At 40.7% G+C, this 26,023-nt stretch overlaps 2 protein-coding genes across 2 annotated transcripts; both read left to right on the top strand.

Moving 5' to 3' along the window:
* Positions 1 to 6,881: 6,881 nt before the first annotated feature.
* Positions 6,882 to 10,000, top strand: LOC111225524 (four and a half LIM domains protein 2-like). Its single transcript, XM_022750457.1, has 5 exons — positions 6,882 to 7,043; positions 7,316 to 7,490; positions 8,667 to 8,836; positions 9,004 to 9,190; positions 9,364 to 10,000. Exons 1-5 carry the CDS (start codon positions 6,882 to 6,884, stop codon positions 9,513 to 9,515), a joined length of 846 nt encoding a protein of 281 aa, XP_022606178.1. The 3' UTR covers positions 9,516 to 10,000.
* A 970-nt stretch (positions 10,001 to 10,970) lies between these two features.
* LOC111226217 (transforming growth factor-beta receptor-associated protein 1-like) lies at positions 10,971 to 16,324 on the top strand. Its single transcript, XM_022751334.1, has 11 exons — positions 10,971 to 11,795; positions 11,989 to 12,183; positions 12,341 to 12,495; positions 13,470 to 13,552; positions 13,671 to 14,018; positions 14,129 to 14,186; positions 14,269 to 14,412; positions 14,603 to 14,737; positions 14,823 to 14,967; positions 15,046 to 15,467; positions 15,580 to 16,324. The coding sequence occupies exons 1-11, from the start codon at positions 11,108 to 11,110 to the stop codon at positions 15,712 to 15,714; spliced, it is 2,508 nt and encodes an 835-aa protein (XP_022607055.1). The 5' UTR covers positions 10,971 to 11,107; the 3' UTR covers positions 15,715 to 16,324.
* The last annotated feature ends 9,699 nt before the right edge of the window (positions 16,325 to 26,023 follow it).

The following is a 26,023-nucleotide window of genomic DNA, read 5'->3' as shown; positions in this document are numbered from 1 at the left end:
GATGTATTTGATAGTAATAGTTTGAAATAATTTGACGATGAAACCATTTTTCCAATAAAAACTGATTGTTGCTCACTTTGAAAATAATAGTTTGACATTTTGGCAAATATACTTATTTACTTGCCAAGAGTTATCAGAGATTATCAGAAGATTAATACCAGTCTTGTGCTGGTACAGCAAATAAATAGCAAAAACCAAAGGTGTGTTAGCTTAACTTGGCATATTGGCTGAAAGCAGGGGGAAACAACTATAAGAACTTTATCCAGGGAGACGCCTTCATCCATGCGGACAACTTCACCTCAGCCAAGGAGCTGGCTGATTACCTGCTGCTCCTGGACAAGAATGAGGAAATGTACCTCAGTTACTCTGAGTGGCATCAGCACTTAAAGTGAAGAAGGCCTATTTCTGGGCAGAGCACATGCCTGGCTTGTGATTACCTGCGTAGGCACAAGGAGTATAAGGCATTCAATAACCTTGACAAGTTAGCTTACATCTCATTTGCTTAAACCGTATGAAAACCAAAATGCAGAAATGTCAGTTCATCTCATGCTGCAAGTGAATGCAGAACCCCTAGGTTCTACGGGTTGCACTCACCAAGAACAGTAACAGTAACTGCTCTGTGAAGCTTCAAGGCCTCTAGGCCTAATAGTTTAATTGAACTTTACAGTTCTTTTTATCTATACATATTGACATACGTTTTAAGTCTTTACTCTGTCAGAGCATGTTCAGACCCTTCTGATGGACCCGTGGACGAGCCATCAGGCCGTATGAGTTAATAAATTAGAAAAATGTTGTAAAGTGCAAGGCCAGGCCAGACCATATACCGTGTTTGCTAGCTAGCAAATGTGGCTGATCAGTTCGGGTAGGTAACAAGTGAGCTAATTAACAGGCAGCTGTGTGAGAAGTTGTGAGCATGGGAGGGACATGTGGGATAGACATAGACAAAAAGTCAAAAACTAATTTTATCCCCATAAAATATGAAGATTTTATCCAGCTGCTGTTTGCCGTCCCTGCAGCAGGCAGCAGCTCCCTCCGTTTTCTCTCATCTCAGGCTACACACAATGACTGCTGATGCTGTGTAAGCCAACTGCCACTAGTAGAAATACAGTACGATCGCAGATGGATAGTGGTGGGGTTGGTCTGTTGAGGAGTGTTTTGTTTAGTTCTAGTAGCTCAGGTTTGATTGTATGAGGGACGGATTAAACTTTAATAAACCCAATCTGGCTAAATCTACCAACATGTCCGAAGCTGCTCATTGTGCAGACAAACGTGGCCAAATTTCAGATCAGTCATAAAAGTGCAACATAGCAAAGCACCCAGTTTAAAAAGTACCAAAATCCCTCACCACATTTTCAAATTTAAGCTCAGAGAAAAAAACATTTGCCATTTCATCAGCATTACTGGATAAACACTGGCTAACTTGCATCGTTGGCAATAATAAATGTGTAAAAAGTATAAATGCAAAAGTATAAGTGATGCAATTACATTTTCTTGAGTACTGTACTTAAGTATTTGTATTTATAACTTACTTACTAAACTTACGACTTTTGAACCTGTCAATGACCTAACGATGGCTATGTTAGATAAAGATGAGGCAGAAGATTCTTCATCAAAGCACCATTTGCTGTGTTTAGCACGACCACACTTCATCATGTGATTATTGCACTCAAGTTGGGCTTATAATTGAGAGCTGAATGGAAATAACTCATTATTTCTGCAATTGCATAACAATACAAACAAGACTTGCTTGTTGTTTAGCGTAATTATTGCAGCTGTCTTTTCATAGATTTTGTGGCCCCTATTGGTCTAATAGTGCAAAATACAGTATGTTGTGGTAGGGCAAGTCAGCTTTTTTGTCTTTTCAATGTTTTTCTCGTGCCACAAAAATATTTTGAGTTAGAAATCTTAAATCTTCATTTGGGGACTTTTCCAATCAAATACCGATATATGTGATTGTTTATGAATAAATCAGCATACATACTTCTGCCATCCTCTTGCCACCCCATGAATTTTTCTCTAGATCCGCACCTGCTGTAGCTACACATTTACTGTATAAATGTGAAAGTTGTATTGATCTTCTCATGTAACTTGGCAAAAAAAGAGACAATAGTCAAACCATTCCTTTACATGGGAGCATTTCATTGAAAGTTTGAGTTCTTCAGGTTAGACAAAGTTTGTTGGTCTTGACACATCTTACACGATGCCACCTAATACAGTGTTCTTGCATCTATGTCAAACTTAATTTCCACAGTTGATGCCCACACTGTTCTACAGTGCCATGTAATGCAGGCGGAGGTATAAATAGCAATCCAAAAGCCTTGATAAGTGATTGATGAGAGCGAAGAGAGTGTGTTGTGGTGGTTACGCCTCGATCCTCCGGCTGTTGTTAGTTACCCCATATCCTAGCTAGCACTCTGGTATTTGCAGTCATCTCCTCCACCATGCAGAGATGACACATCTTTGTCAACTGCCTCCGCTCAACGCCGCAGGTCAAAGTGTGTGATAAGTGTTTGTGTTGCCAGGATCAGTGGCACAAATAATCCATTGATGTCAGTCACGGATTAATGTAAAAGTTCAGGTGGTGGAGGGTGGCGGGTTGTCCCTCCAGTTTGCAGGACTCAAGACAGTTCCACAGAAGAGGTCACTGTCCTGAGCTGTGAATTTTGCATTGGCTTGGTTAAAATACATTACAGAATATTACTCAATAGATTTCATCTCTTGTTCTTCAAGGAATAATCTGACATTTTGGGAAATGTGCTTTTTCACTTTCTTGCCAAAAGTAACAGGAGAAGACCGTACTATTCTGATACAGTAAATATATAGCAGTATTCATCTAAACCTAGCTCAAAGACAGGAAACAGGGGAAACTGCTAGGCTAGTTAATATCATATAACGTGTTTACAGCCTGGTACAAGAAATAACTTTGGCCTTAAAGCTAATTTCTGTATGTGAATTTTTATATTACTCACCCATTTATATTTTATTAAGGTTTAAAGCAGGTGGGTGAGCATGTACTTGCCACAAACTGGCATGCATCTAAGTCTTAGTTAGTCTTAGTCTAAGTTACAGCTCCGCCTCTTTGCCCATTTTTGGATTAGCCAGGAGTTAGGTGGAGTCAGACACTGCCAAGGTGGCAACGGAGGGGCAGCCCACTCTGTGGTGTGGTCATGGTGAAACTTATGGGTGACATCAATCTTTATATACAACAATGTATAGGTTTGACATAAAGCAGTCATTGCTGTCATTTAAAAAAATTAGAATCCTAGTAGACAATTGTTATCATTGTGTTAGATTCCCACACATTGATGACTGGTGGGCGTTTTGAAACATCTAAGAATCTGGAGCATTTTCAGTAAACTTAAGCCTGTTTATTTGTGCTGCAGAACTGGTGTAATGGAAAGTGTCTCAGCACAAGGCACTGAGGCAGAAGTTAATATTCCTGGACAGTGTACTTGAGAGCTGGAGAAAAAAGGCAGTCTTCTTTCTGGGCTCTGCAGCTGTATGAAGTTTTCTAAAGATTTTAACTTTTCCTGTCACAGGTAGGTTAGCATTTCAGTGTTTTTCTTTTCAATGTGATCTTTGCTTTGAATAATTGATCGTTATCTGACTTATCAAACACATCTTACAAATTCTAGGTGTAAAGTTCTTATTTAGGGCATATGTTTAAGTATGTTTTGTGCTCTGACTTGCTGCTGCTGGCACCAAAAGGTAATCAGCAGGTTCACCTACACACTTAATCCAAACTCCACGAAATCTGTGAGCTAGGAGGCAACGGATCGAAGAGAAGAACATTTTAATGGGTTGTGCATTCCTTGGAGTAGACAACTTTCTCTCCTCTTTAGCAGTGGAGATCATATGTCTGGCTCTGCGACAGGTCTTGTCACCCACGCATACCATGACTCACTTTGGTGAGAACTGGGGGGAGGGTGGGGGCAGAGTTAGTGGAGGCATTACCCAAGGCCTCCCTGAAGGGGTGTAAGGTTTTGGGAGATTGTAGACTTAGTAGATTGTATCTCCTCGCCCCCCAGCAACCCCCTATGTGGCTATCCTGTTCAGTTGAATATGCAGCGTTGAAAGCGAGCTCTGCATGTTGCTGAAGACAGCAGAGACCTGCTCAAAGGGCCAGGTTTGTGTGAGTCCTCTCATTAACTACTAGAGCCGCCCCTCCTCTCAACCTAATGGATCCCACTTATGCTGTCATCACCATGCCAACCGGCTGTCAACTCTGGTGTGGAGAGGCTTTTGTGCTTCAGAGAAATGCAACTGTGTCGTGTTGATCTGTCTCAGTCTACAACAAGTCGCCACCTCAAAGGAGTCACCAAAGTAAAAGCTTCTCTTCTTCTCTGAGATCATTTGATTAAGGGGGGGGGGGGGCAGCCACTGACACCTTATTGTAAAGCCTGAATACATTAAGATAAGAGGACACCCGAGTCCAGGTCAAATAAAGGCCTATTTATTGGGGCTAGACAGGCCGCATACGAAATCTGTTGGCAGCTGCTCACTAGTTGACTTCAGAGGATTAAGCAGGCAAAAGGAATATGCAAGATCAGCAAGCTTTTTGCTCTGCAGCGTTGGCACTGTCTGGTGTAGATGTTAATAATCCAAGAGACAAAGACCAGCACCTGTTATCTATCCGATACGAATCAGAGGGGTTATAATAAAGTTACAAACACGCATGCATGAAAAACAGGTTAATACTGACAATATGAACACTATACAATAATCTCTGCTTTCATAATTAGTAAATAGCGCTAACTGTTGACATGCAAGTAATTTTTCATGATTTCCATATTATGCCAGCTCAATCTATGAGATGAGAGTTTTTGTTTGCTGGTGAATATGGGTCACCTCCACCCCTGGCTTGATGTCACATGATGACAGACATACTGTGCAGTAATGCAACAAAGATTAGAGACCTTTGAGAGGCAATGACTATATTTGTACTACAGTTGGTTCTGGCTTTATTTAGGGTCTGCACCACACTGCTTTGTGATTTGCAGTCACTGATCTGGACAACAGCAGGGAGCAAGGGTACAATACAGTGGCAATTTAATCCAGGGCAAGCAGATAACTCAGTGTAATCCGGTGGATCCACCTACTTAGAAATAAGAGGAACCTGAAGGATGGCATGGCTTCAAATCTAGAACCTTTCCTGCACCCGAGTTCCTGGTATGATATGGTTATTTTGTGCTGACAGGTTTACATAACATACATCTTGTAGGTCAAAAATAACATAGCCTTCCATTATTCCTTGGAGGTCTGTAGGTACCACCTACATACACAGCGGAACCGTGTTCCAACATCATTTGTTGATCCAAAAATGTTTTGCACCTTATATATTTGTTACTAGAGAGTAATTCTAGATACATTGTTTTAGAAGGAGTGGTACTGAACAAATGTAGAGAGAAGACAGAGGGGAAGAGAGTTCATCCAGACAGAGTTGCATTCCTCTCAGCCTCATCCCTGTCACTGACCTTCCTGTGTGTGTATACGAGGGATTAAGCCTGTGGGCTGGGCTGGTGGTCTTCCCAGGCTATTTTTACGAAGATGTCCGCCCCCTGATCCTTTTGGAAAAACGATATGAGCGCATGTTCCAAGATTCAAATGTAATTAGTCGACTGTCAGTCAAAGATGCAGAAGAATTTGGATTAGCATCCAGGTGGAAAAATGAGGCTCTGCTCTTTTTCAGGGATGCATTTTTGACACCTACAACTTTGCTTTTACTTAGAGTGGCTGATGGAGCCAAACATTCACTCAGAAGAACATGAAGCACTTGAATTATCTATTGTGTACTAATGATATGGGCAGGGCACCATAGCTAGGGAGCTTTTTTTCCACAGCATCGCACTAAGAGTGGGTTTTTAATGAGGTTACAAGAGTATTGCTATCAACAAGATGGTCACCATTAAGCTGTCATTTCTGCTCCTCCTTTATTTTGCCGTGGATGGATTGAACATCCACAGGCCTGCAGCTTTCCCCTTCTGAAGTGCTGCCAAGGCACTCTCAATAGCCACTGAGAGGTCCTGGCAATATAGTTCAGTACCTGGCAACCACAAAGCTGCTGGCGCCTACCTCTCATAAGCCATCTGCAACTGCTTGTGTGTGTAGCAGGCACTGACAAAGGCCACAAGTGTGTCCAGACACGTCACAGCATCCAAATGGTCAACTGTGTTTGCTATATCCAAAGATACAATGTGTCAAAATGTGTGATTTTGCACCTTTTAAGCTTAAATCTAATCTTTTACTGAGTGTGTGTGTGTGTGTGAAATTGATCAAATTGTTTGGCCTTGGCATTAGTTGCACTGAAGATTCTCATGTTGCCCGACAATAATTTATCTTCTAGTCATCAAACTGCATATGCATCATCGTTTTTTCCGCATTTTTGAGATGAAGCAACAATGATTAAATCAGTTCAAAGGCTTAGTGTTCTGTGCACCATCATCTCCCTTAAAAGGTGCAGAAGGATGTAGTGGAGCATGTCCATTCTCCCCAGAGATTATCGCTAATAAGAGGGCCAGTATTTATAGAAGATCCCCCCCAGTGGATACCCCCTAATCCTGCCTCACCCCCTTTCATCCCTGCCCTATCGCTGTGCCTGGACCGCTCTCTCTCTGCAGCCCCCAGCTTCAGCCTCATCCTCGCCCCATTACAGCCGAGGTAGAGAGTTCCTCAATACAACACTCCTTCTTTTTTTTTTTTTTTTTACAGATTCTTTTGAAAGAAGAGAAAAAAATTGCTTGTTCTCTTTACTTGGTTGATGAGAGGGGTAAGAAATTGGCTGGACCATTAAAGCGCATTTTCCATCTCTCCATTTTCTTCTTTATTGTCCAGTTTTGCTCCTCCTGCTCTCTTTGACCTGCAGCTAAGAAAAGCAAATAACAATGTCCACCAGTGAGCGTTTCGACTGCCATTACTGCAAAGACTCCCTGCTGGGGAAGAAGTACATAATGAAAGAGGACACGCAGTACTGCACTAAGTGCTATGAGAACCTGTTCGCTAACTGCTGTGAGGGATGCTCTTCACCAATTGGCTGTAATTGCAAGGTAAGGAAGCATCAGTGTTGCCCTAAGAGAAATGGCTCTGATATCACCAATGTCTAAGATAAGAATGTATGTAATGTTTCTGATCTGAAGGTGAGAAACATTTGATATATTTATTTAATATTATGATCACATTTTGGCTAACGTTGACCATATAAAACACCAACGTATCATTGCTACTGTTGTTATTCCAACATAATTATTTCTAACCATTTATTTCTTCACCTTGCAGAATAACAACAAGTGCGATAAATAATGTGTTAAATATTATACAGGATTTGTCCTATAAGGATCGCCATTGGCACGAGCAGTGCTTCAAGTGTGCCAAGTGCAGCCGCTCTCTGGTGGAGAAGGCCTTTGCCGCCAAGGATGATTTGTTATTGTGCACTGAATGCTACGCCCATGATTACTCCTCCAAGTGTACCACCTGCAAGAAAACCGTCATGCCAGGTACACAAACTGTCACTTTTGTTTTGATCACATTAAATTGAGATTGCAAGTTCATTCTTGACCTTTGAAATGTTGAATGCAAAACTATCTCACCACAAGGTCCATTTAGTAGCTGTCCTGGAGCTTTCAGTCATTCACTCTGCCGCTGTCTCCAATTCAAGACTGATCTATCAAACTTTCCAAAATGGAAACCTGGGCGTCACCAGCTCCATGGAGCCTATCTGAGCAAACTGATCAGTTCTGTAGGAGAGAGAGAGAGAGAAAGAAGAAGGACGGAAAGAAACAAACTTCCAAAAAATGTCAAATTATTCCTTTAATTAAAGTATGAACCGTTCAATCCATATTATCAGTAGTACAATAATGTGGTTTATTGTCCAGCCAGTGATGATAATGATGATGATACCAGAAATGAAAGAAAATCAAGTTTGTTTTAAAACAAAATAATCTATCATCATGGTCCATTTAGTAGCTGCTCTGGAGCTTTCAATCATATCACACAGTCTTTCTCAGCAGATGGAGTTTGTCCAGTTGACATGGAGTATCACATTTGCATTTTTCTGAACATTTTAAAGACCTTCTCGTCCATGCTGGCCTTGAGATTGAATGAAATAGAGATTGAAGATAGAAGATGATTTTGAATGTCCACAAATGGGCAAACTCCATCTGCTGTTGGTGATATGATTGAAAGCTCCAGAACAGCTTCTAAACAAACCGTGTGGTTCGATTGTTTTGACAAATCCACTTTTTCTAAAACCAAGAGCAAACTTTCAGTCTCAACTTTTAAGTAAAGATGGATGAAAATAAATTCTCAGAGGAATAGAAATTTGAACATCTGCAATATCGTGATAACTAGGCATCTGCAAACAGGGATCATGTGACACAATTGAAAGTTCACAGCCAGTCAATGGATTTTCTGGTGAGATTGTTTGATCAGAAATGATGTAATAATTAACGCTTATCTATAGTGATGTGCATGGATGTAAAAATGAAAACTATAAAGCTCATATAATACACTAGACAGCAATGCAGTTTCCTTCACTCCCAAAAGGCTTTCCAAGATTATTAAGACAGCATCGTCCCCTCCCTACAGATAAAGCAGGACTATTTTGGGCCGCAGTGTGTTTCTGTCATGGAGGTACCATATGCTGACTAAGCTGCTCTCGTCCCCTGTGCCAGGTTCCCGCAAAATGGAATACAAGGGGAACAGCTGGCATGAGACCTGCTTCCTGTGCCACCGCTGCCAGCAGCCAATAGGAACCAAGTCCTTCATCCCCAAAGACACCGGCTACTTCTGTGTGCCCTGCTTCGAGAAGCAGTTTGCCTACCAGTGCTGTGCTTGTAAGAAGGTAGTGTTACAGCTGAGTGTTCTCTCTGGGCATGTTGACTGCTGCAATCAATCCCCCTGACCCTGGTGTTTTAACATGACTCAGGCTGTGACTGTGTAGTAAAGGGATGCATATTGAGAAGAATGTCATTATGTGTCTCTCGGTGTGTGTCTGTGTGTTACCTTTAGGCCATCACAACAGGTGGAGTGACCTATCAAGACAAGCCCTGGCACCGCGATTGCTTCCTATGCATCGGCTGTAGAAAGCAGCTGTCGGGTCAGCGCTTCACCTCAAGGGAGAACTACCCCTATTGCCTCGAATGCTTCAGCAACCTGTACGCAAAGAAGTGTGTGGGCTGCACCAAGCCCATCACCAGTGAGTCACTGGTTGTGTGCTCATGTTTTCATTCACTCAGACACCGCTCATGCATCTGTCCCGCTCAGATTTAATGCCTTTATTTGCATTTGTGTAAGAACTGTCAAACAAACAAGGTGAAGATCTTGCATTAACCTGAACATTATGTAAATACCTATGTTTGATGTGTGCAGGTCTGGCAGGGGCCAAGTACATCTCGTTCGAGGAGCGCCAGTGGCACAGCGAGTGTTTCACCTGCGTGCAGTGCGCCATGTCGCTGGTAGGACGTGGCTTCCTCACCCAGCGTGACAACATCTTGTGCACCGACTGCGGCAGGGAGAAGTGACCTTTCCAATGAGGGGTCACAGCTTAATCCAAATAACAACAGAGGTTTCATATTCTGATACAGATACTGTAGACCTGTGAATATTTCTTCTTAGCATGTCTGATGCATAAACAAACGCTGAATGTCAAATGCTTGTTTTGTTGTTATAAATGACCATTAGTCCTCTAACTCTGCCACACATGTATATTTAAAATTAGGGCGCCATATGTGCCGTTATTGATGAATGTTGCTTTGTTTCTTTTTTCCTCGCATACTTCTTACTACTTCTTACTTTTGACATATTAGAGCTGAGGGTGACTTGTCAAGTAGTGGATTAGTGAATTGACAGAAAATTAATTCTACTTTTATAATTCATTAGTTGTTTTTCATGCAAAAACTCTAAATGCTTGGTTTCAACTTATCGGGAAATACGATTTAACAAAAACAAAATATCTTTTTGGTTTTTGTCTGTTGATCAAATACAACAAGCAATCTGTGGATGTAACTTTAGGAAAAAAATGATATATTATATTTTCTGACATTTTATGGAAACCAAGATTAATTTAGAAAATAATAAGCAGATTGTTAATGAAAATAAAGGTTAGTTGTAGCCCTGGTCTGACTTTCATTTTACATGTTATTTCTATTTCTCTATGCTAAGTGCATATTTGTTTGATGGAAACATTATTCACACTGAGGAAAAATATGCATGATTTATGCTTCCCTCATACTTGTTCCAATAAACACCACTCTGTATACATCACACAGAGATGGATATCATTTTAGTGCCTGCTGTTCCTAATGTTTTATTTACTCCAATGATGCCATCCAGAGGACGAGAGTGCATATGTTTCTTTATATGAAATTCCTTTGTACAGAAGGACAGAAGACACAAAGTTCAGAACAACAAATATAGCTGTGATGGTAGGTTTAAAATCCAGATCGTTTTTATGACCATATTGTCCCCTGTCAGTCACCCTTCGCTATAAAACAAACGTCTGCTGTGTTTCTGTTGCCGCTTGACCTCATAGCACCCAGCTTATTGCCCATTGTAAACAAACTAAGAGCGACCATATAAGGTTTGATCAGCAGATCACTTGCTCTTCTACTTGTCCATTATCCACTGACCAAAGCCACCACTTGTATTCTTTCACAAGCCAAGAATACAAGTGACCGTAACTGTGGGCACCTCAAAATATCCGTCTTCTCTGCCATACCTAATGTTTTGATACTTGTAAAAGTTGGTTTTCTTGGTGAGGCAGCTGGATGAGTTGTGTAAGTGTCCTCACATGGCAGGATGAGCGGCGTAAAGTGCTGACATAGATTTCCTGTCAGGATGTAGTCACATGGGGAGGTGGAACTACTTTACACTTCATAAAGCTGTGGAGGAATCAAAGAGTAAGGGGGAGCAGCAGAGAGGTAGGGACATCTTATTTTACATATTTCACTGAAGTAGAGCTGTGGCTTTGATTTAGGCAGATACCTTCTGTAAAGACTTTTCACAGTGAAAAGTATTACTTCTGAGGAACTTCTCTGCTTGCTGGTGAGCTATTACTTGAGTAGCACTTGATGTGAGTTGCACAACCAGAGTAAAACATTAATACATTTCTGCAATGGCTTTCAAAGCATTCACACAAACACATGTCTATGAAAGGCAAGAAGCCCCAAAAGAAAAGGACAAATTCAGCATTGAATGCCTTGAGTGCTACGATCGAAATGTGTATATGGGGACCAAATATGCAACAGTCCAGCACCTCATCCTACCAAGCAGCACAAATGGAGATCTGAGTCCAGGACAAAGCAAAACCAGAGAAGGTAGGGCAAGGAAACTAGGCTCAAGCAACCCAGTTGCCCAACTGAGGGTAGTCCCACTTTTCAACCATCTGCTGGTCCTCTGGGACCGGAGCGTTACTGCCCTCAACATGTTCTCCTTAGAACCTGTTCCTGCTTTAAAGAAAATCCAGCATGTGTCTTTGTTTGAGGTGTGTGACTCATCGCTCACAGCTCAGGCAGAATGTGTGGAGATGGTGACTTCCTCCAGCCGCAGGAAGGTGATCCGGGTCCACGTGGTGGGAGTGGACAGGTGGGAGGTTGTGAAGGAAGTCCCTCTGCTTCAGGATCCTGTGGCCTTGGCAGTAGATGGCATCAGTCTGTGTGTAGCTACCTGCGACAGGTATCTCCTCTGTGATGTCAAAACTGGGAACACAGAGGAGCTTTTTCCCCACAGTCGCAACAGGCAGCGCGTCATTGTTACCTCAGTGGGACGAGGGGAATTCCTCCTGAATGGGCCTGAATCTTTGGGTAAGAGCTGCCAAAATGTTTATGGTACATGTTGTTCTACATGCTGTTGAGCACAGACATCTCCATGTGTCATATATGCTTCCTTTCCAAAGCAGCTATACAGTTAATAATCTCATATCACTCCCCCATATATTCATCTAGCCAGAGGATATTTGTTTTGCCAAGATATCACTTCTCCATCCTCATCCCTCAGGCATGTTTGTGATGAAGACAGGGATTTGCCAGCGCCCTCCCCTGCAGTGGCCTCTGGAGGTGCTGGCAGCCGGAGTATGTTTCCCTTACATCCTCACCCTGCAGCCTCAAGTGTTGTCTGTCTACAGCATGTTAGATCAGCAGTGCAAACAGACTGTGAGTCTCCATGGAGCGAAGGGTCTGCTCTCCACATCAGGTAAACCAGCCTCACCACCTAATCCTTGCAGATTGTAGACACAGAGCCTGCCAAACTGTACTTTTGTTTTAAAAAGTCTGTTTGCACTTATTCATTCAATCATTCTTGCACCTACTGTTCTTTACACACTGAAACCAAAAAACAAATCTCCCCTCAGATGGCGTGTTAGTGTTCACAGAGAGAAACATTTTCAGCCTGAGTCTGGTGCCATTCGAAGAGCAGATCCAGGCACTTGTAGGACAAGAGAGGGTCGAGGAGGCATTACTACTGCTGGATGGAGTTCAAAGCCGTTGTCCACTTGACTCATACAAGGTGAAATGAAAATTGTAGTCATACAGCATGGTGCAAACATGTCCCTGCTTTGAAATCCGTCTCTTAACAAAGAAGTTCTTCTTCTCAAAGGTTACAAAAAGAACTTTTAGGGAATAACTACATCGCCAGTTGCTTTTATTTCTCCTTTCTTTAATTTAATCATGTAAAAACACAATACAACCTGCCACAGTAAATATACTGTATATCTGGTCTATACCAGACTTTTCAGACAGATGTTTTACCTTATAAAATGTTTTTTTCCTAAATCTTTTGAAAAGAAAAAGAAAAAAAGGAAAACAGAGGAAACATGACTATAGAAGAGTGTAGCATGCTCACTTTAGCATGTCAACACAGTCACTATAACAATGCTAACATCCTGATGTTAAAAGGGCATAATGTAAACCAGGGTCACTGTCTCAGTCCAGCATGTTTACTGCGAATTAGCAAATGCTAGCATGCTAACATTTGCGAATCAGCAGTAAACACTGTAGCTGATGACCATTTCCTGCTGTCTAGCGGTTTGCTTCATAATTTCATCATTTCATACTGTAGATAATACTCAGCACTAATGTGTAGATAACATGTATGCATTAGAGCCCCAGCTGACATTGTATTGAAGCGTTTGAATTTAATATTCCATCACTGTAGAACAGATTGCAGCAGGACGTCCAGGCTACATTATTGTGAACTGCTACTCTAGGTGTATTCCAGTTGGATGAATGCAATTGAGGACAGCAGATGGTGCCTGAGATTTAGTCTAATCTGTGCCATATCTCAGGTTACAGTTTAGAGGTGAACATGTTAGAATTAATATGCTGATGAGCCATTAGTCATTTTTTTTGTGTTTTGTGCTTTTTGAAGTGTAAAATATTGCCCTTGAGATTTAAGGGCATTCCTTTGCCTCAGCTCACATATTGGTGCATTAAATATTGTTCCATGTCATGTATGCCTGAGTATTTTTTTTTTACTGTCAGGAGCTGCAGAAGGCCATCGCTTGCTTGGCTGGATTTGTTCATTTTTACCAGGAGGGTTTTTCTGAGGCCAGAGATCTATTCATGTGAGAGTAAAACCCCCTAACACTCAAAATTCAAAAAAATGAAATATAAATTACAGTAAACTGTGCTATATGTGAATTTTGTCTGACATAAATCAATACTCATTTCTCACTTGAGCAGTAAAGGTGAGTTGGACCCCAGAGAAATCATCCGCCTCTACCCAGACATGCAGTCGTGTCTCAGCGAGGACTTTCAGTCCCGGCTTGACCGAGTGAACAAGGGCAGGGATCTCCAGGTGCTCTGGCAAGAGGAAAGAGACACATTTCATCATTACTTGGCCTTCCTGGGAGATTTTCTCAGAGCAGTCAGAGGGACGGAGCAGGACCTGAAGTGTGCTACGGAGGTGGACTGCGCCCTCCTGTGGCTGTATGCAGAACTGGGAGACAGTGAAAATCTGCAGCAGCTTGTGACATTTACCAACGAATGCAGCCTGGATCATTGTGTTCCTGTTCTGGAGAAACACAGCAGGTGAAAATAAAGATTGTTTTTCACATACATGATTTGTGACCACACTTATAAATCATGATAATTTACGAGACAATTTCTAACAGACCATTTGCTGCTTCTTGATCTTTCAGATTTTTTGCTTTAGGTTCCCTGTATCAAAGTCATGGGAAGCAAACTGATGCAATAAAGGTATCATTCCCCCAAAACTCCATACTTTCACACTACCTACATGTAGAAATGTTTCATGCTATAGCCTGTTACGTCCTTCCAGACTTGGGTGAAGATTGCAGAGGGCCCCAACAAGGACCCCTCTTGCTCAGATGTATATGGCCATATAGTGTGGACTCTGAGTCAGCTGGAAGACAGAGATGCTGTATGGACATTTGCAGACTGGACTCTGCAAAGAAACCAAGAGGTGCTTTTTTCATTTTTCATGCTCTCAACTTGACTGCAGAGGGCAGAGTTGCACAATACAATTATGTGTTTCAGATATAAACACACTGTAAAGTGCGACCCACTCCACCACATTAACTCAATTGCTTTGATTATGGGGCAATTATTGGTTATTAAATCACCAAAAACAAGTTTTCCTTTATTTGAAAAAGATAGGTGTGCAGATTTTCACCAAGCGTCCACCAGATGATCGACTGGAGACACAAAACGTCCTTGTTTGCTTGGAGAAGTACCCACTGGCGCTGGTTTTGTATCTTGAGTTCTTAATCCAAGATTTGAGCAGTGAGGTAGGCACAGCAGCAGCAACCTAATCTAATAGCCTGACTCCTTTATTAAATACACTGAGACATGATTGGTGAAATCTGCCCTCAGGAGGAGAGACATCACAACCGTCTGGCCTTGGCATATGTTACTCAGACTCTGCAAGAAGAAGAGGAAACAGATTTGAGGCCGACCAGAGGGAAGCTTCAACAGCTGCTATGGGAATCCAAATTCTATGACATCTCCACTGTATACGGTGTGTGGATGCCTTATAAGAACATAAATAGAATCATCAACAAATTACACTTAATATCTTGTTTTTTTCTCATTGCAGAGAGAGTCAAGTCAACAACCCTGCACACAGAGAAAGCCATTCTCCTCGGGAGGACGGGGGAACACTCCCAGGCTCTGCAGGTGCTCGTTCACCAGGAGCAAGACGTCCAGGCTGCAGAGGCCTACTGCTGCAGGGCTGCCCAGGGCCGGGACACTCAGTTCAGGCAGGCCCTGCTGCTCACCCTGCTCCAAATCTACCTGGGCTCTGAGGATTTCACCAACACTGCGGTGGATCTGCTCAACAACAACCCTCAGGTCTTTGCAGCTGAGAAGGTCATCCAGCTCCTGCCTGACTCCTGGTCTGTTCAACTAGTATCTCAGTTCTTAGTTGGATCTGTCAGGGAGACCTTCCACCAGAGACGGATGGCGATGCTGCAAAAGGCGCTGGCTCAGGCGGAGCTCATGAGGCACAAGGTCACTTGGGTGAGTTTAATAACATATTTCACATTTTGTACTGCAGTGAACATCGTGTGTATTCCTGTTTCGTTTGTTTTTTTTTCCGAACCCTGTTGCCCTTTTACTCTCCCCTTCACAGATGCAAGCCTCAAAAACAAAGGTCGGACTGGACAAGGAGCAGAAGTGTAAGGTTTGTCAGAGAGACCTTGCAGAGCCACAGTTTGCCTGTACCCTGCATGGCGAGGTGATGCACACCACCTGCGCTGAGTCGTAAAGACACTGATAAACCAGCCTGTGGCCTGTTCTTGCACATATGTGTGTCTCTAGCGCTCTTGACAATCACATTAATTTCTAGTTGGATAAGTGTCTGCTTCCTACCTGATAATTTATCTAGATTAGACTGTGTCATCTAGGAAAACTCTTGACAAGGATTCAATTCATGGACCTTGGACCAGACACGTTCCCTAATTAGAAAAAAGAAAATACATTGTGTAAATAACTGGTTTCAAAATGCAAAAGAGCATGCAGTGCACTTTTTCAGGGCGGTATGTCTGAGTTATTTCCTAGAGACACTGTAGACAGCAATAGCTATAAAGTGAATTGTGGAGGACACTCAGGGATATATATTCACTGATCAGACAGTGGTGTTTCACATGGAAACCACCCGTGGTCACCCTGATGACCAGAGGGAATTTGACCATCCTCCACTGCTGTATATATGCATCCCCACCATCATGGTTTCCACTGACTGTGTATATTTGTCTGCATACAGCTGGAAAGAGAAAGTCAACATGCTGCACGTGAGAGACTTTTCTTATTCCATCTATGCATTAATTTACATTTATGACCAAAAAATAAAAACAAAACAAAACAAACAAAAAAAACCACAATTATAGGTTTAAAAATGAAAAGCAAAAAGGTCGAGGAAGTGCAGAGTTTTGGGTCATTTCTGTTATAAACTAATTTTACAAGCAACTAAATGACATGTCTGTGCTTTGCATGGAATATGAAATCAGAGGCAATTTTAACCAACATCATCCCTATATCATTAGGGAACATCACAGACATGTGTTGAAAATAATAACACACATACTCCAGCGTGTCCGCATGTACAGTATGGAAATCTTGCGAATAAACTTAAACACATATCATTAAGTCGGATGACACCGGACTCAAGATATATTTGTCTATTTCTGTCAGAATTTAGTCATTAAGGCTAACCATAACTGCAAGTGCTTCTTTATCCTGATGCATTTTGGGACACAAGTTAAGGAGACGCCTAAGGGGGCTGGAACAGTGACTTGGCTGGATTGCTTGTGAGTTTTTGGCCTGGGGCGAGTGACTAATTGCAATGTAGATAAATAGTGAATTATGAGCATGTTGGATGGGATTATCTCTTTGTGATGCCCTTGCCAAGATTTTTTCTTCCTAATGAGGCGTTTGTGGGAGTTTCCCATCATTCTCACTGAGTGTCTATAAGGCAATGGAGAGTTGTGTTCATTGAATGTTTCACAGTGTGGGTGTTATGACGCCTTTGGGGAGTGCAACTAGGATTAAGGGCTAAAAGAAAGCTACAATTGACTTGGTATTTATCACTTTGAGTGCATACATTTTACCTCTGATTCCTATAAACAGACCGAATCATAGGTCAGAAAACCTCAAGAAAGCTTTATTCCTAGCTTTTTTTCTTTTATGTGGTTGCAGGAAAATTGCCACGTCCACTCCTCCATATCAGCTCCTTGTAATTTTGATAATGTAGGCATTTCATTTCGCTATACTGTTCAGTCATTGTAAACACAGCTGAAAGGTATCACTGCAAAGAAAAACAGCATCACCTCATTTTCTTGATTTAAGATGTGAAGGGAACCTCTCACAGTTTATATGGACTGGCTACGAGGGCTGCTGCTGTGTGATTGGCTGAGCTTTGGGCCGTGCCTGATGACCATTGACCACAGGATTATGTCCACTCCTTCCCTCTCTCGGACATCCTCAGGGAACATTAATGTTGTTTTGAACACTTGAGGTTATGCTGTGCCTCAAAAACGTTTTTCTCATCTTTGATGTTGACCAACAGCCATAAGTAACCCAAAGGTAAAAATAAGCAGACACAAGTGCAAATATACTTTCTTCTACCTAAATACCTAAACAATTTAGTGCATTTAAAGGATTTTTTAAAAGCTTTTCTCATCTGATGCATCAAGATGCTTCTCCCTTGTAATCTGGAGTTAAGTGCCTGAGTAGGCCTGGACTCTGGATCACTGCGAGGTGCCCTGGGGTGCTATGGGGTGCTGGCCAGATGGTCATTTTACACATGAGGGGAATGGAATGGATGCAAAAATCAACAGTTATAAAGGAAAGTATGGTGGGCATCCAGACTTTGGTCTCCCATTATAAATATCCATGCCGCCACAGAGTCAGTACTAGGAGGGAAAACAAGAACATTTTCTTCTTGTGCTTTTCTAAATTTAAAGGAAAAAATACAGACTGTCTGGAGGGTAGGATGTAATTGTTTACATGTTAACATAGTTTTATATGGAGTGTGAAGGACGTGGTTGGGTTGTGAGATGCAAAGGGCCTTTTTGCCTATACAGTATGTTTTTGACATCTTCTGTTTTGGGGTCCCCCTTGAACAGCTCAAAAAATTTACTTTACCTTTTGTACTTCATGACACGAGTATTGATTGACTGTGATTTTGAAAAGATTTTCAGAACAGAAGTCTTCTACAGAAAATGATGCGTTTTGCCTCTATTTAGGGTCTCAAAGACAACTACACATGGTTTAATACAATGACTTTTTATATGCTCTATGTCTGTGAGTTTTATAGTTGTTTGATTATAAGAGGTCTAAAAGGGAGTTAGACCTCTCTGGGGTCTAAATGACTTTAAGTAAGATAACTGTGAAGAACTTTTTTTGCATGTAAAAACGTTTTGTCAAGCAAAATGAATATATATTTGTACAGTGATATCCCATTTTACATATAGAAAGTAATGAAATATTCCCTTATTTGGTGTAATAAATCAGCTTCATAATCATTTCTGTATTTTTGTCACACTCATCAAATGTACAAGCTCAGGGTACTGCTTTACGGAGAGGGTTACCAACTCAGTGCTTTTCTACATATTGAGTTTTAATAGAATCAGAAGAGGATAAAAAGATATTTAAGGGTTGATTTTGCAGTTATATAGCACAAGGAAGACAACGTTGGCAAAGCACAAGGGTGAAAATATGTGGTCTTAATATTTAGTACCTTTAAGTCAATTATTTTTTTTAATATCATTAAGTTATATATAGATTTCATTTGCACTCTTTGGCCTCAGCTCAAAAATAGACCATGAAGAAAATGCTGCCTCAGGATTATGAAAACCGCAGCAGGTACCTCTCTAAATAAAGCCCATGGGAAAAATGAATACACAATGCTTCTCTGTGCATCGTGCATCATATTTATAGTCAAAGCCACAAATTACTGTATCATGTCCCTTATGACGCATTTTTCAGTCTTTCAGTGGTTGGCGAAAGACAAGGAGAATCTTAATTTGCAACCCTTCATGGTAGCAATAATGGTAAGGTAGCAGAAAACCTAAACGATTGAACTTTAATTCCCACTCTCCCCAGCAATACTAATTCTGTAGATGTAGCAGAACAAGTATGGGAATAAATAGCCAAAGAGGATGATCAAAACATATCTTTTTTTAACTCCTAAGGCAACGTTCTCATTTTCATGACTTGATACCTTGGGGTTTGGCAGAATGCCACTGGGAGAAATGTGTAGGGTGGCCCACTGGAGACACAGAGGGCAGAGACAGAGACCACAGACACCCACCCTGCCCTGCTCCATGGAAGCATGGGTTATATACATCATAGCTACTGTATGGTACAGAAAGTCACACCATGTCTCCAGGGACAATATTGTTCACTGTTTGTCTCTTTCAGTGCTCAAAACAGTTTGTTTGACTGGATATAATATGTACCTGCCCTTTTAGAATAAATATCATTACTCTCAAAATATAATTTATTTGCCTCAAGATAATTAGTTTACCCAAGAAGTAAATTATATTATTACAAATATGGGTGAAGTGTTCAGAGATTGTATGAAAATTATTTTGGGGGAGAAGGTGGTCAGAAAAGGGAGGGTATTATTTTGACTGATGGTTATATAGTCTGACTTTTTGAGGGGAACAGAGACAGGTTGTTTTTTCCTTCCCCATTCTTACATTTTAATACAGCAGTCCGTTATTATGTGAAAAAAAAAAGAAAGAAAGAAAAAAAATTACATCAAAAAGATGGTTGTGTGCCATGACATGTCTGTTTACATCATATGTGAAAGGTTGTACATGCATGTCTGTCCAGGTCTGATTTTAACTCACACAGTCACTCACACTTCTGCAGTTAATCAAACTGCAGCCAGGAGACATTAACATGCAATAGCCACTTTGTCGCCACTTCAGGGCAGCGGAACAACGCTGACATGTCATCACCTTTTAAGTTGTTGTTGGTGAACCAACTTGGTGAACCAACTGGTGCAAATGTTTGCTACTACTGGAGAACCAACAGTAGAAACAGTTACTTATTCGCACATACCGTTTATATGGAGCAACATTATCTTGCATTTGAAGATGTATTTCTGGCCAACTGATAAATATAAGTCCAATATTCACTGTCTTCTGGTTGTCCAGCTAGTTTCTAACTGTGCTTGTCTGCTGTTTGGTGCTGGTCAGATGTACAATTGGTTTTTACAGCATTTCAGCTGAAATGATGCTATTAGAGAAGTGAGAGTGAACTAAAACTGTGAAGTTGCTAAGCAACAAGCTGGAACTCGCCATAAAGCTCTATAAAGCTGAGGGGAGCAAGAGATCGGATGATAATTCTGTGTAGGTTAATAACTACGAGTGACGCCTCTCATACCCACTGTCATTTGATACGTTGTTATTTTAAAAAATATAAATCATAGCTGCTTTAAAGTTTTGTTTATATATCAGTTTCCACATAAAACCATATTCCCTTATATGTAAAATGAGGGGTTCTTGCTATTTTAAAAAGTGAAACAGACGGTTGGGAGTGTGGAGGCAGGTTAAAATTTAAAAAAAAGTGAAACACTATGTTCAGCCTGCCTTCACACCACAGCAATTTTCAAGCAAACTCTTAGGTAACTCTCAAAGATTCCATTTTTCAATGAACTTGCCATAAAGCTCACAGAAACATCAAACACAGAAACTTCACTTCTTTCTCCGACCCAAAGTCGACCATAAATAGATGTATTCCTAAATAACTTAAGAGGCATTAACGTAATGATCTGTACTGTATACGACTAATGACTCAATTTTGGAAGAAGAATGAGGGCTCATTTTTTGGAAAGTGTAAAGTGTAAGGTTTTTGGCAGCTTCATGTGTTTACAGCACTCTTTTCTAAAAGTGAATTTCAGGTGGAGAGTTAAGTGCTCGGCCCAAGGGGTCTAGTTGTGGTCGTCCACCTGTTTTTTTCTTTTAATCTGGAGGCTTGTGTCTCATTTCCAGGTCTGGCAGCTTTCATCCCTGGACCATTTGGGTTTCTGGGAACAGAAACAGAGTTTCAGTTCAGCTCAGTAGTCCAAAAGTTGGAAGTGCAATCTGGCAGTCTAACTGATTCATTATTCGTGTATTTTATTATCTATATTATGGTCAGGTTTTAGCAGCACAACAAATTAGATCACACCTGTCATTATGAATTAATTTCACTGCTAAACACATATATCATCAACTCTTATCTTCAAGTAAGCCGAATACATCTTTTATTCAGCGCATCCTATTGCTGATATTCAAAGAGGTGTATTTAGCAAGCTGCAGGTGATGAATGTAGTCCCGCAAAAATGGCTTCATGGTCTGTCTCGTGTGAAATGAACATAATTAAAGCTCTGACAACAGAAGGGACGTGTGTTTTGCGCCGCAGGGTTCCTAGTTCCTAGTTTCTGAGCTCTATCTGTGAGACTGTGCCTCGTGTGGTGTTTGAGATCACTGATTATAGAGCATGTGCTGCATTAAGTTACTGTTAGTATACCCTGGGAAAGTTGAGAACATAGGATCACGCATAATTAGACATTTAGCGCCAGTCCTCCCCACAGATGAACACACCCTTCACCACAACAGATAGGCCAGGGAGTTAAAAATGTCCCCTGATATCAACCACTGGAGTTTAAAACGCCCTCCCTCTGCTATCTAGGTCTGAACTTACTGTAACCCACACAATAAAGGCCCAGGGGGTGACATGAAATCCAATACTAACCCCACAAGGCCTCATTCAATCATCGAGCTGAAGAAATTGCAGCAGAAATGTTAAGTAATCTGTATTTTAGAGCAGAAAGAGTCCCATGAACTATCATAAACTTATATATAGCAATCAAAGCTTGAATCAGAGCTCACAAATTAGAGGTATATTGTGTTTTAGCATAGAATTACAATTCTATTTCTACAGATCGAACATCTCTGGAAGCATTGAATGAAGGATATTTCAAGGCTTTCATTAAGTCTTTCATGAACCTTAACTACCCTGGAGCGCAGCAGAATGGAACGATTCTCAGCTGACGTGAAGCTGCACGACATCTCTGCATTTTGTGGCTTCATGCACCAACACATACCCATACTTGAGGGTATTTCAGGAGCGCCTGAGCATCACTTTGCATCTAAAAAAAAAAATGCAAAGAACACGTCCAAAAGAGTACAAGATGCTCTCTAACCAAAGTGTACACTATTTCTGCTAATTAAATGGATTTATGTGACATTCACTTCTACTCACTGTATCTGTTAACTTGGTGTCAGTTGTGGACAGTAACCTATGTAAGTGCATTTACTTAAAGACTATACTTAAAGAGGAAGCATGCCGGTTTTACACATCAAAGTCTTTACAGGTCTTGGGCAGGACTACTGCATATGTGAAAAACTTGTGTAAAGCCTTTTGTGGCTTCAGAGGAAGAAGCACAAAGTCTAATAAAAATTAAAGTAAAATTCTACTTAAACATTTGATGACCTTGTAAAAACAACTGTTAAACAACAAAAATTAAACCAGTGATTCCTAATTGTTTTTGTTTCTGACAACTGCTCCCAACCTGTGAGCCGGGGCCCACTGGTGGGCTGCAAAAGTATTGCAAAGCGGGCTGACAAATCATTTGCAAACAGTACAATTTTGGTGAAAAGATGTACTTATAAAGATTAAAAAATATAAAGATAAAATTTTAGATAATGTTTTAAACATCTTAAAATGAAATGATCTTTAAAAACATTAAAATTGGTTAAAAACTAAACTAAATTAAGTCCTGTCACTGCCAATGATATGAACTTTTATGTTGTCGCCAGCCGCACCACATTGTATACTTCTTTGCTATCACAGTCTGACTGTGATTGAGATTGTGTAAAAGATTACATCCATGGCAAAAACTGGAGTATCAAAATGGTTAGCAACAGGAAGAATTAATATCAAGTAAATAGGAAAAACTGAGCTTCCCCTGCTTTCAGTTCATACCTGAATGTTTAATTGTTATCATTAAAATAAAAAGTGAGGATGCATAATTTGGCCCTTGTATTGTTATGGCAGTGGGTCTCCAACATTTTTGAGATTTTCAAGTGGGCCATGTGTTGGAGAAGATTGGGAACCACTAGTCTGGTTGAATCCTTTTGTTATATATCAGATGTCAAGAATTGTTAGAAAATAGAAGTACAGGTTGACGCTCAAAGATATAAAATTGTCCAATATTTCACAAAAAAGCAAAGATCTGAGAAAGTATAAACTTGTACAGCAGAATTTAGTTTTTCTTGTTTTCTGCCCCATTAATCATCCTCCAACGAGTCCTCCAACCTGAACTCCTCCGGACGAGGCCAGACCCCCATCAGGTTGGTTGCAACATGCACACTGATGCATCAGTGTTTACAATTTAACAATGGCATATATTTTTTATTATCAGTCAACAGAAACATTAGAACATTTACTTTTATTTTTTCAAACTTTATGTACACTTTGCAGATAATACTTCAGGACTTTAACTTTTAATGGAATATTTTTACAGTGTTCTACTGGTCTTGAGTAAAAGATAATGAATACTACTTCCACCTCTGCTTGGTCGAACCCATGCTATCTACAGTATGATGGATCATTTGCTGACTGATACGTTCAGTCAGTTTTCAGCACATGCTCAAACCCTGTGGGTCCAGATACAACAATAAACCAAAGAGCAGTCGTCATTGTGGTGACAGCACGGTGAATCACAGCGTCCTAAATAAAGCTCCCTCGCTTTCCATTGTCTAAACACCGAAACCAACTCAGAGCTCTATAACATAACATTTTGTATGCTTAACATGTTGCTTAATGAAGCAACAAAACCATAGCAACAGCCACTATTATATGTATGAGTAAACCAGAATAAGCATGTTCTTAAAGCCAATAAAAACCTGGGGAAGTACATTTGCTCCAATCCTGAGGCAAAAAGTGCTTCAGATATTTTAAAATCTTTCAAGTCTTTCTCTTTATGCATAATGACACCAAATACAATACTGAACTGTTATAAATAGCTTTATTTGTCTGCGTTCTGTCATCTAAAATTCCCTACTATTCCCTTTTCCCTACAGCAGGATGATTGTGTCCAAATCATTTTGTTGCTTTTGATTGTTGCACTTTTTTCATCCAAATCGTGAATGATAAAAAAAGAAATGCTCCACACTCAATGAAAAGCTTCAGCTGCATCATAAATATAGTGATTAATTATTTATGATGGTTGTTGGTTTAAAAAGGCTGAAAAATACCTCCCAGCTTTCTGCTTTGAAAGTGTGTTTGACAAGGTGCGTGTGTGTCTGTGCACCTCTGTGTGACTGCACATACCAGTCTCTTTTCTTATCCCCAGGTGATTACTGACATTTACAGTTTATTGCTGCATTTCATCACAGAGCAGAAAGCTTAAATCGTCTAGAGGAGCTCACCTCAGCTCTCCTGCTCTCTGCACAGACTGGAGGAGAAGTCTGATCTCAACAAGCTCAAGCTTATGTTCAGCTCTCAATTGGCAGCTGACGTCAAACCAGGACAGACTGACAGACTGGAGAAACTGGGCAGGTTTTTTTTTTTTTACTCCAACAAAAAAAAGCTCCTCAGCTCATAATGTCAGGTTTTGGCACATTTCCGACCTTTAATTTGGAATGGGTGTTTCACAGTCACGAAAGCTTGGAGAGATAATAGCGAGTGAAAATATAGCTTACAGTAACTGCATGTGTACAGGCGTGGAATATAATTAGCTTAATTTCAATGAAGCAAACCACTTGTCTGTGAAGTATAGGTGGGCTCAAACTGTGCAATCAACTGAGGGGCTTCACGTATGTGTATAAAGTGAAAGTGAAGGGCTTTGAGATAAAGAGTCCAGACATGTAACTAATCTCATTTAGGTTTGAAATCTCTTATTTCACAACAGAGCAACAGGAGGAGACAAAGACAATCATCTGTCATTAGAAATGCAACATAAAACCTGACTTCAAACATTTTGCGTCTGTGTGTAATTCCTCATAAACCATTAAGTTTGGGTTAGCTGAAAATCCTCGCATGCTCTTGTTCAGCAAAAAATATATTTAGCATTGTTATAATCAGCATACGTTAAGAGATGGTGTACAGTGGTGTATATTTTCAAGATGACTCCACACTATTTTAGAAGTACTTCAACCTGCTGTGACGTCAGGCCGTCATTGTTCACTCTGCAATAACACAATGACACCAGAAATAAATACATGCACTCATTATCTGAGTGATATTTGTCATGACCTGATATCAAATGACAAATGTTCATTAAGCAGAATTAGCTGCTGTAATCCATGCTTTTACTATGTGTAAATTGAAAGGGAGTCATAGTGGGTTCTAATCTGTGTGGTTTTGTAGTGACTAACCCACACCTGACTCACCTGACTGCACTACCACTCAGCTCTACAGAGGATCTTTTAGCTTGATGTCTCTGTTTTATAGTCACTCTCATCAGCATCATTTTCACAGAGGGCGAAAGAAAAGATTTCTAAAAATCCAGTGTACACTTGCCCAGCAACAACCAGTTAGCAACCCACAGGTGAACACCAGTACTAAACAGGTAAAAAACAAAATATTAGCGTTAAAAGAAGGGAGAATATCATGTCCAGAAACACAATTCTACATAAATTTAAGGTATGTCAGCTTCCTGTTGCTCTGCCCCAATCTTCAATTAATGCAGGTTTAATGGGGCAATTTATAAGATTTCTCTACCGCTGGTTTTTTGCTGGGGGCGGGCAGTAGTGATTGTGGAATGACAAGAGCTTCGGACATTGTTGTCTTTACAACACAACACGTTTTTCAACACGACCAAATACTGAGAGAGGTGAAATTGACGAGACAGTCCAGAGCTAGCTGGTTAGCTTGCCAACTTCAGTAGAAGAAAAGACGTGGTAGAGACAAGAGTTAATATTGGCGATGCTTTCCACTACAGGAGACAGCTCTAGCTCTTGACGGATAAAGGAGTGAAGTTCGCAACGTATCAAACAGTTGTCAAGAGGTGTAAAAAAAAAAAAAAAAAAAGCTCTCTGAAGTGCCCACCCCCGTAGTTTGCTCTGATTGGTCAG

The sequence above is a fragment of the Seriola dumerili genome, unplaced genomic scaffold (genome assembly GCF_002260705.1).
Source record: "Seriola dumerili isolate Sdu_G_001 unplaced genomic scaffold, Sdu_1.0 BDQW01000149.1, whole genome shotgun sequence".
Classification (NCBI taxonomy): domain Eukaryota; kingdom Metazoa; phylum Chordata; class Actinopteri; order Carangiformes; family Carangidae; genus Seriola; species Seriola dumerili.
This window is presented reverse-complemented; position numbering and strand designations above follow the sequence as displayed.

Excerpts from the sequence above, each read along its gene's own strand:
- LOC111225524 (XM_022750457.1), top strand. The coding sequence starts at position 6,882 with ATGTCCACCAGTGAGCGTTTCGACTGCCATTACTGCAAAGACTCCCTG. Across the intron at positions 7,044-7,315 it reads CAATTGGCTGTAATTGCAAG|GATTTGTCCTATAAGGATCG; the intron begins GTAAGGAAGCAT and ends AATATTATACAG. Across the intron at positions 7,491-8,666 it reads CAAGAAAACCGTCATGCCAG|GTTCCCGCAAAATGGAATAC; the intron begins GTACACAAACTG and ends CCCCTGTGCCAG.
- LOC111226217 (XM_022751334.1), top strand. The coding sequence starts at position 11,108 with ATGGCTTTCAAAGCATTCACACAAACACATGTCTATGAAAGGCAAGAA. Across the intron at positions 12,184-12,340 it reads GGGTCTGCTCTCCACATCAG|ATGGCGTGTTAGTGTTCACA; the intron begins GTAAACCAGCCT and ends ATCTCCCCTCAG. Across the intron at positions 14,187-14,268 it reads AGCAAACTGATGCAATAAAG|ACTTGGGTGAAGATTGCAGA; the intron begins GTATCATTCCCC and ends ACGTCCTTCCAG.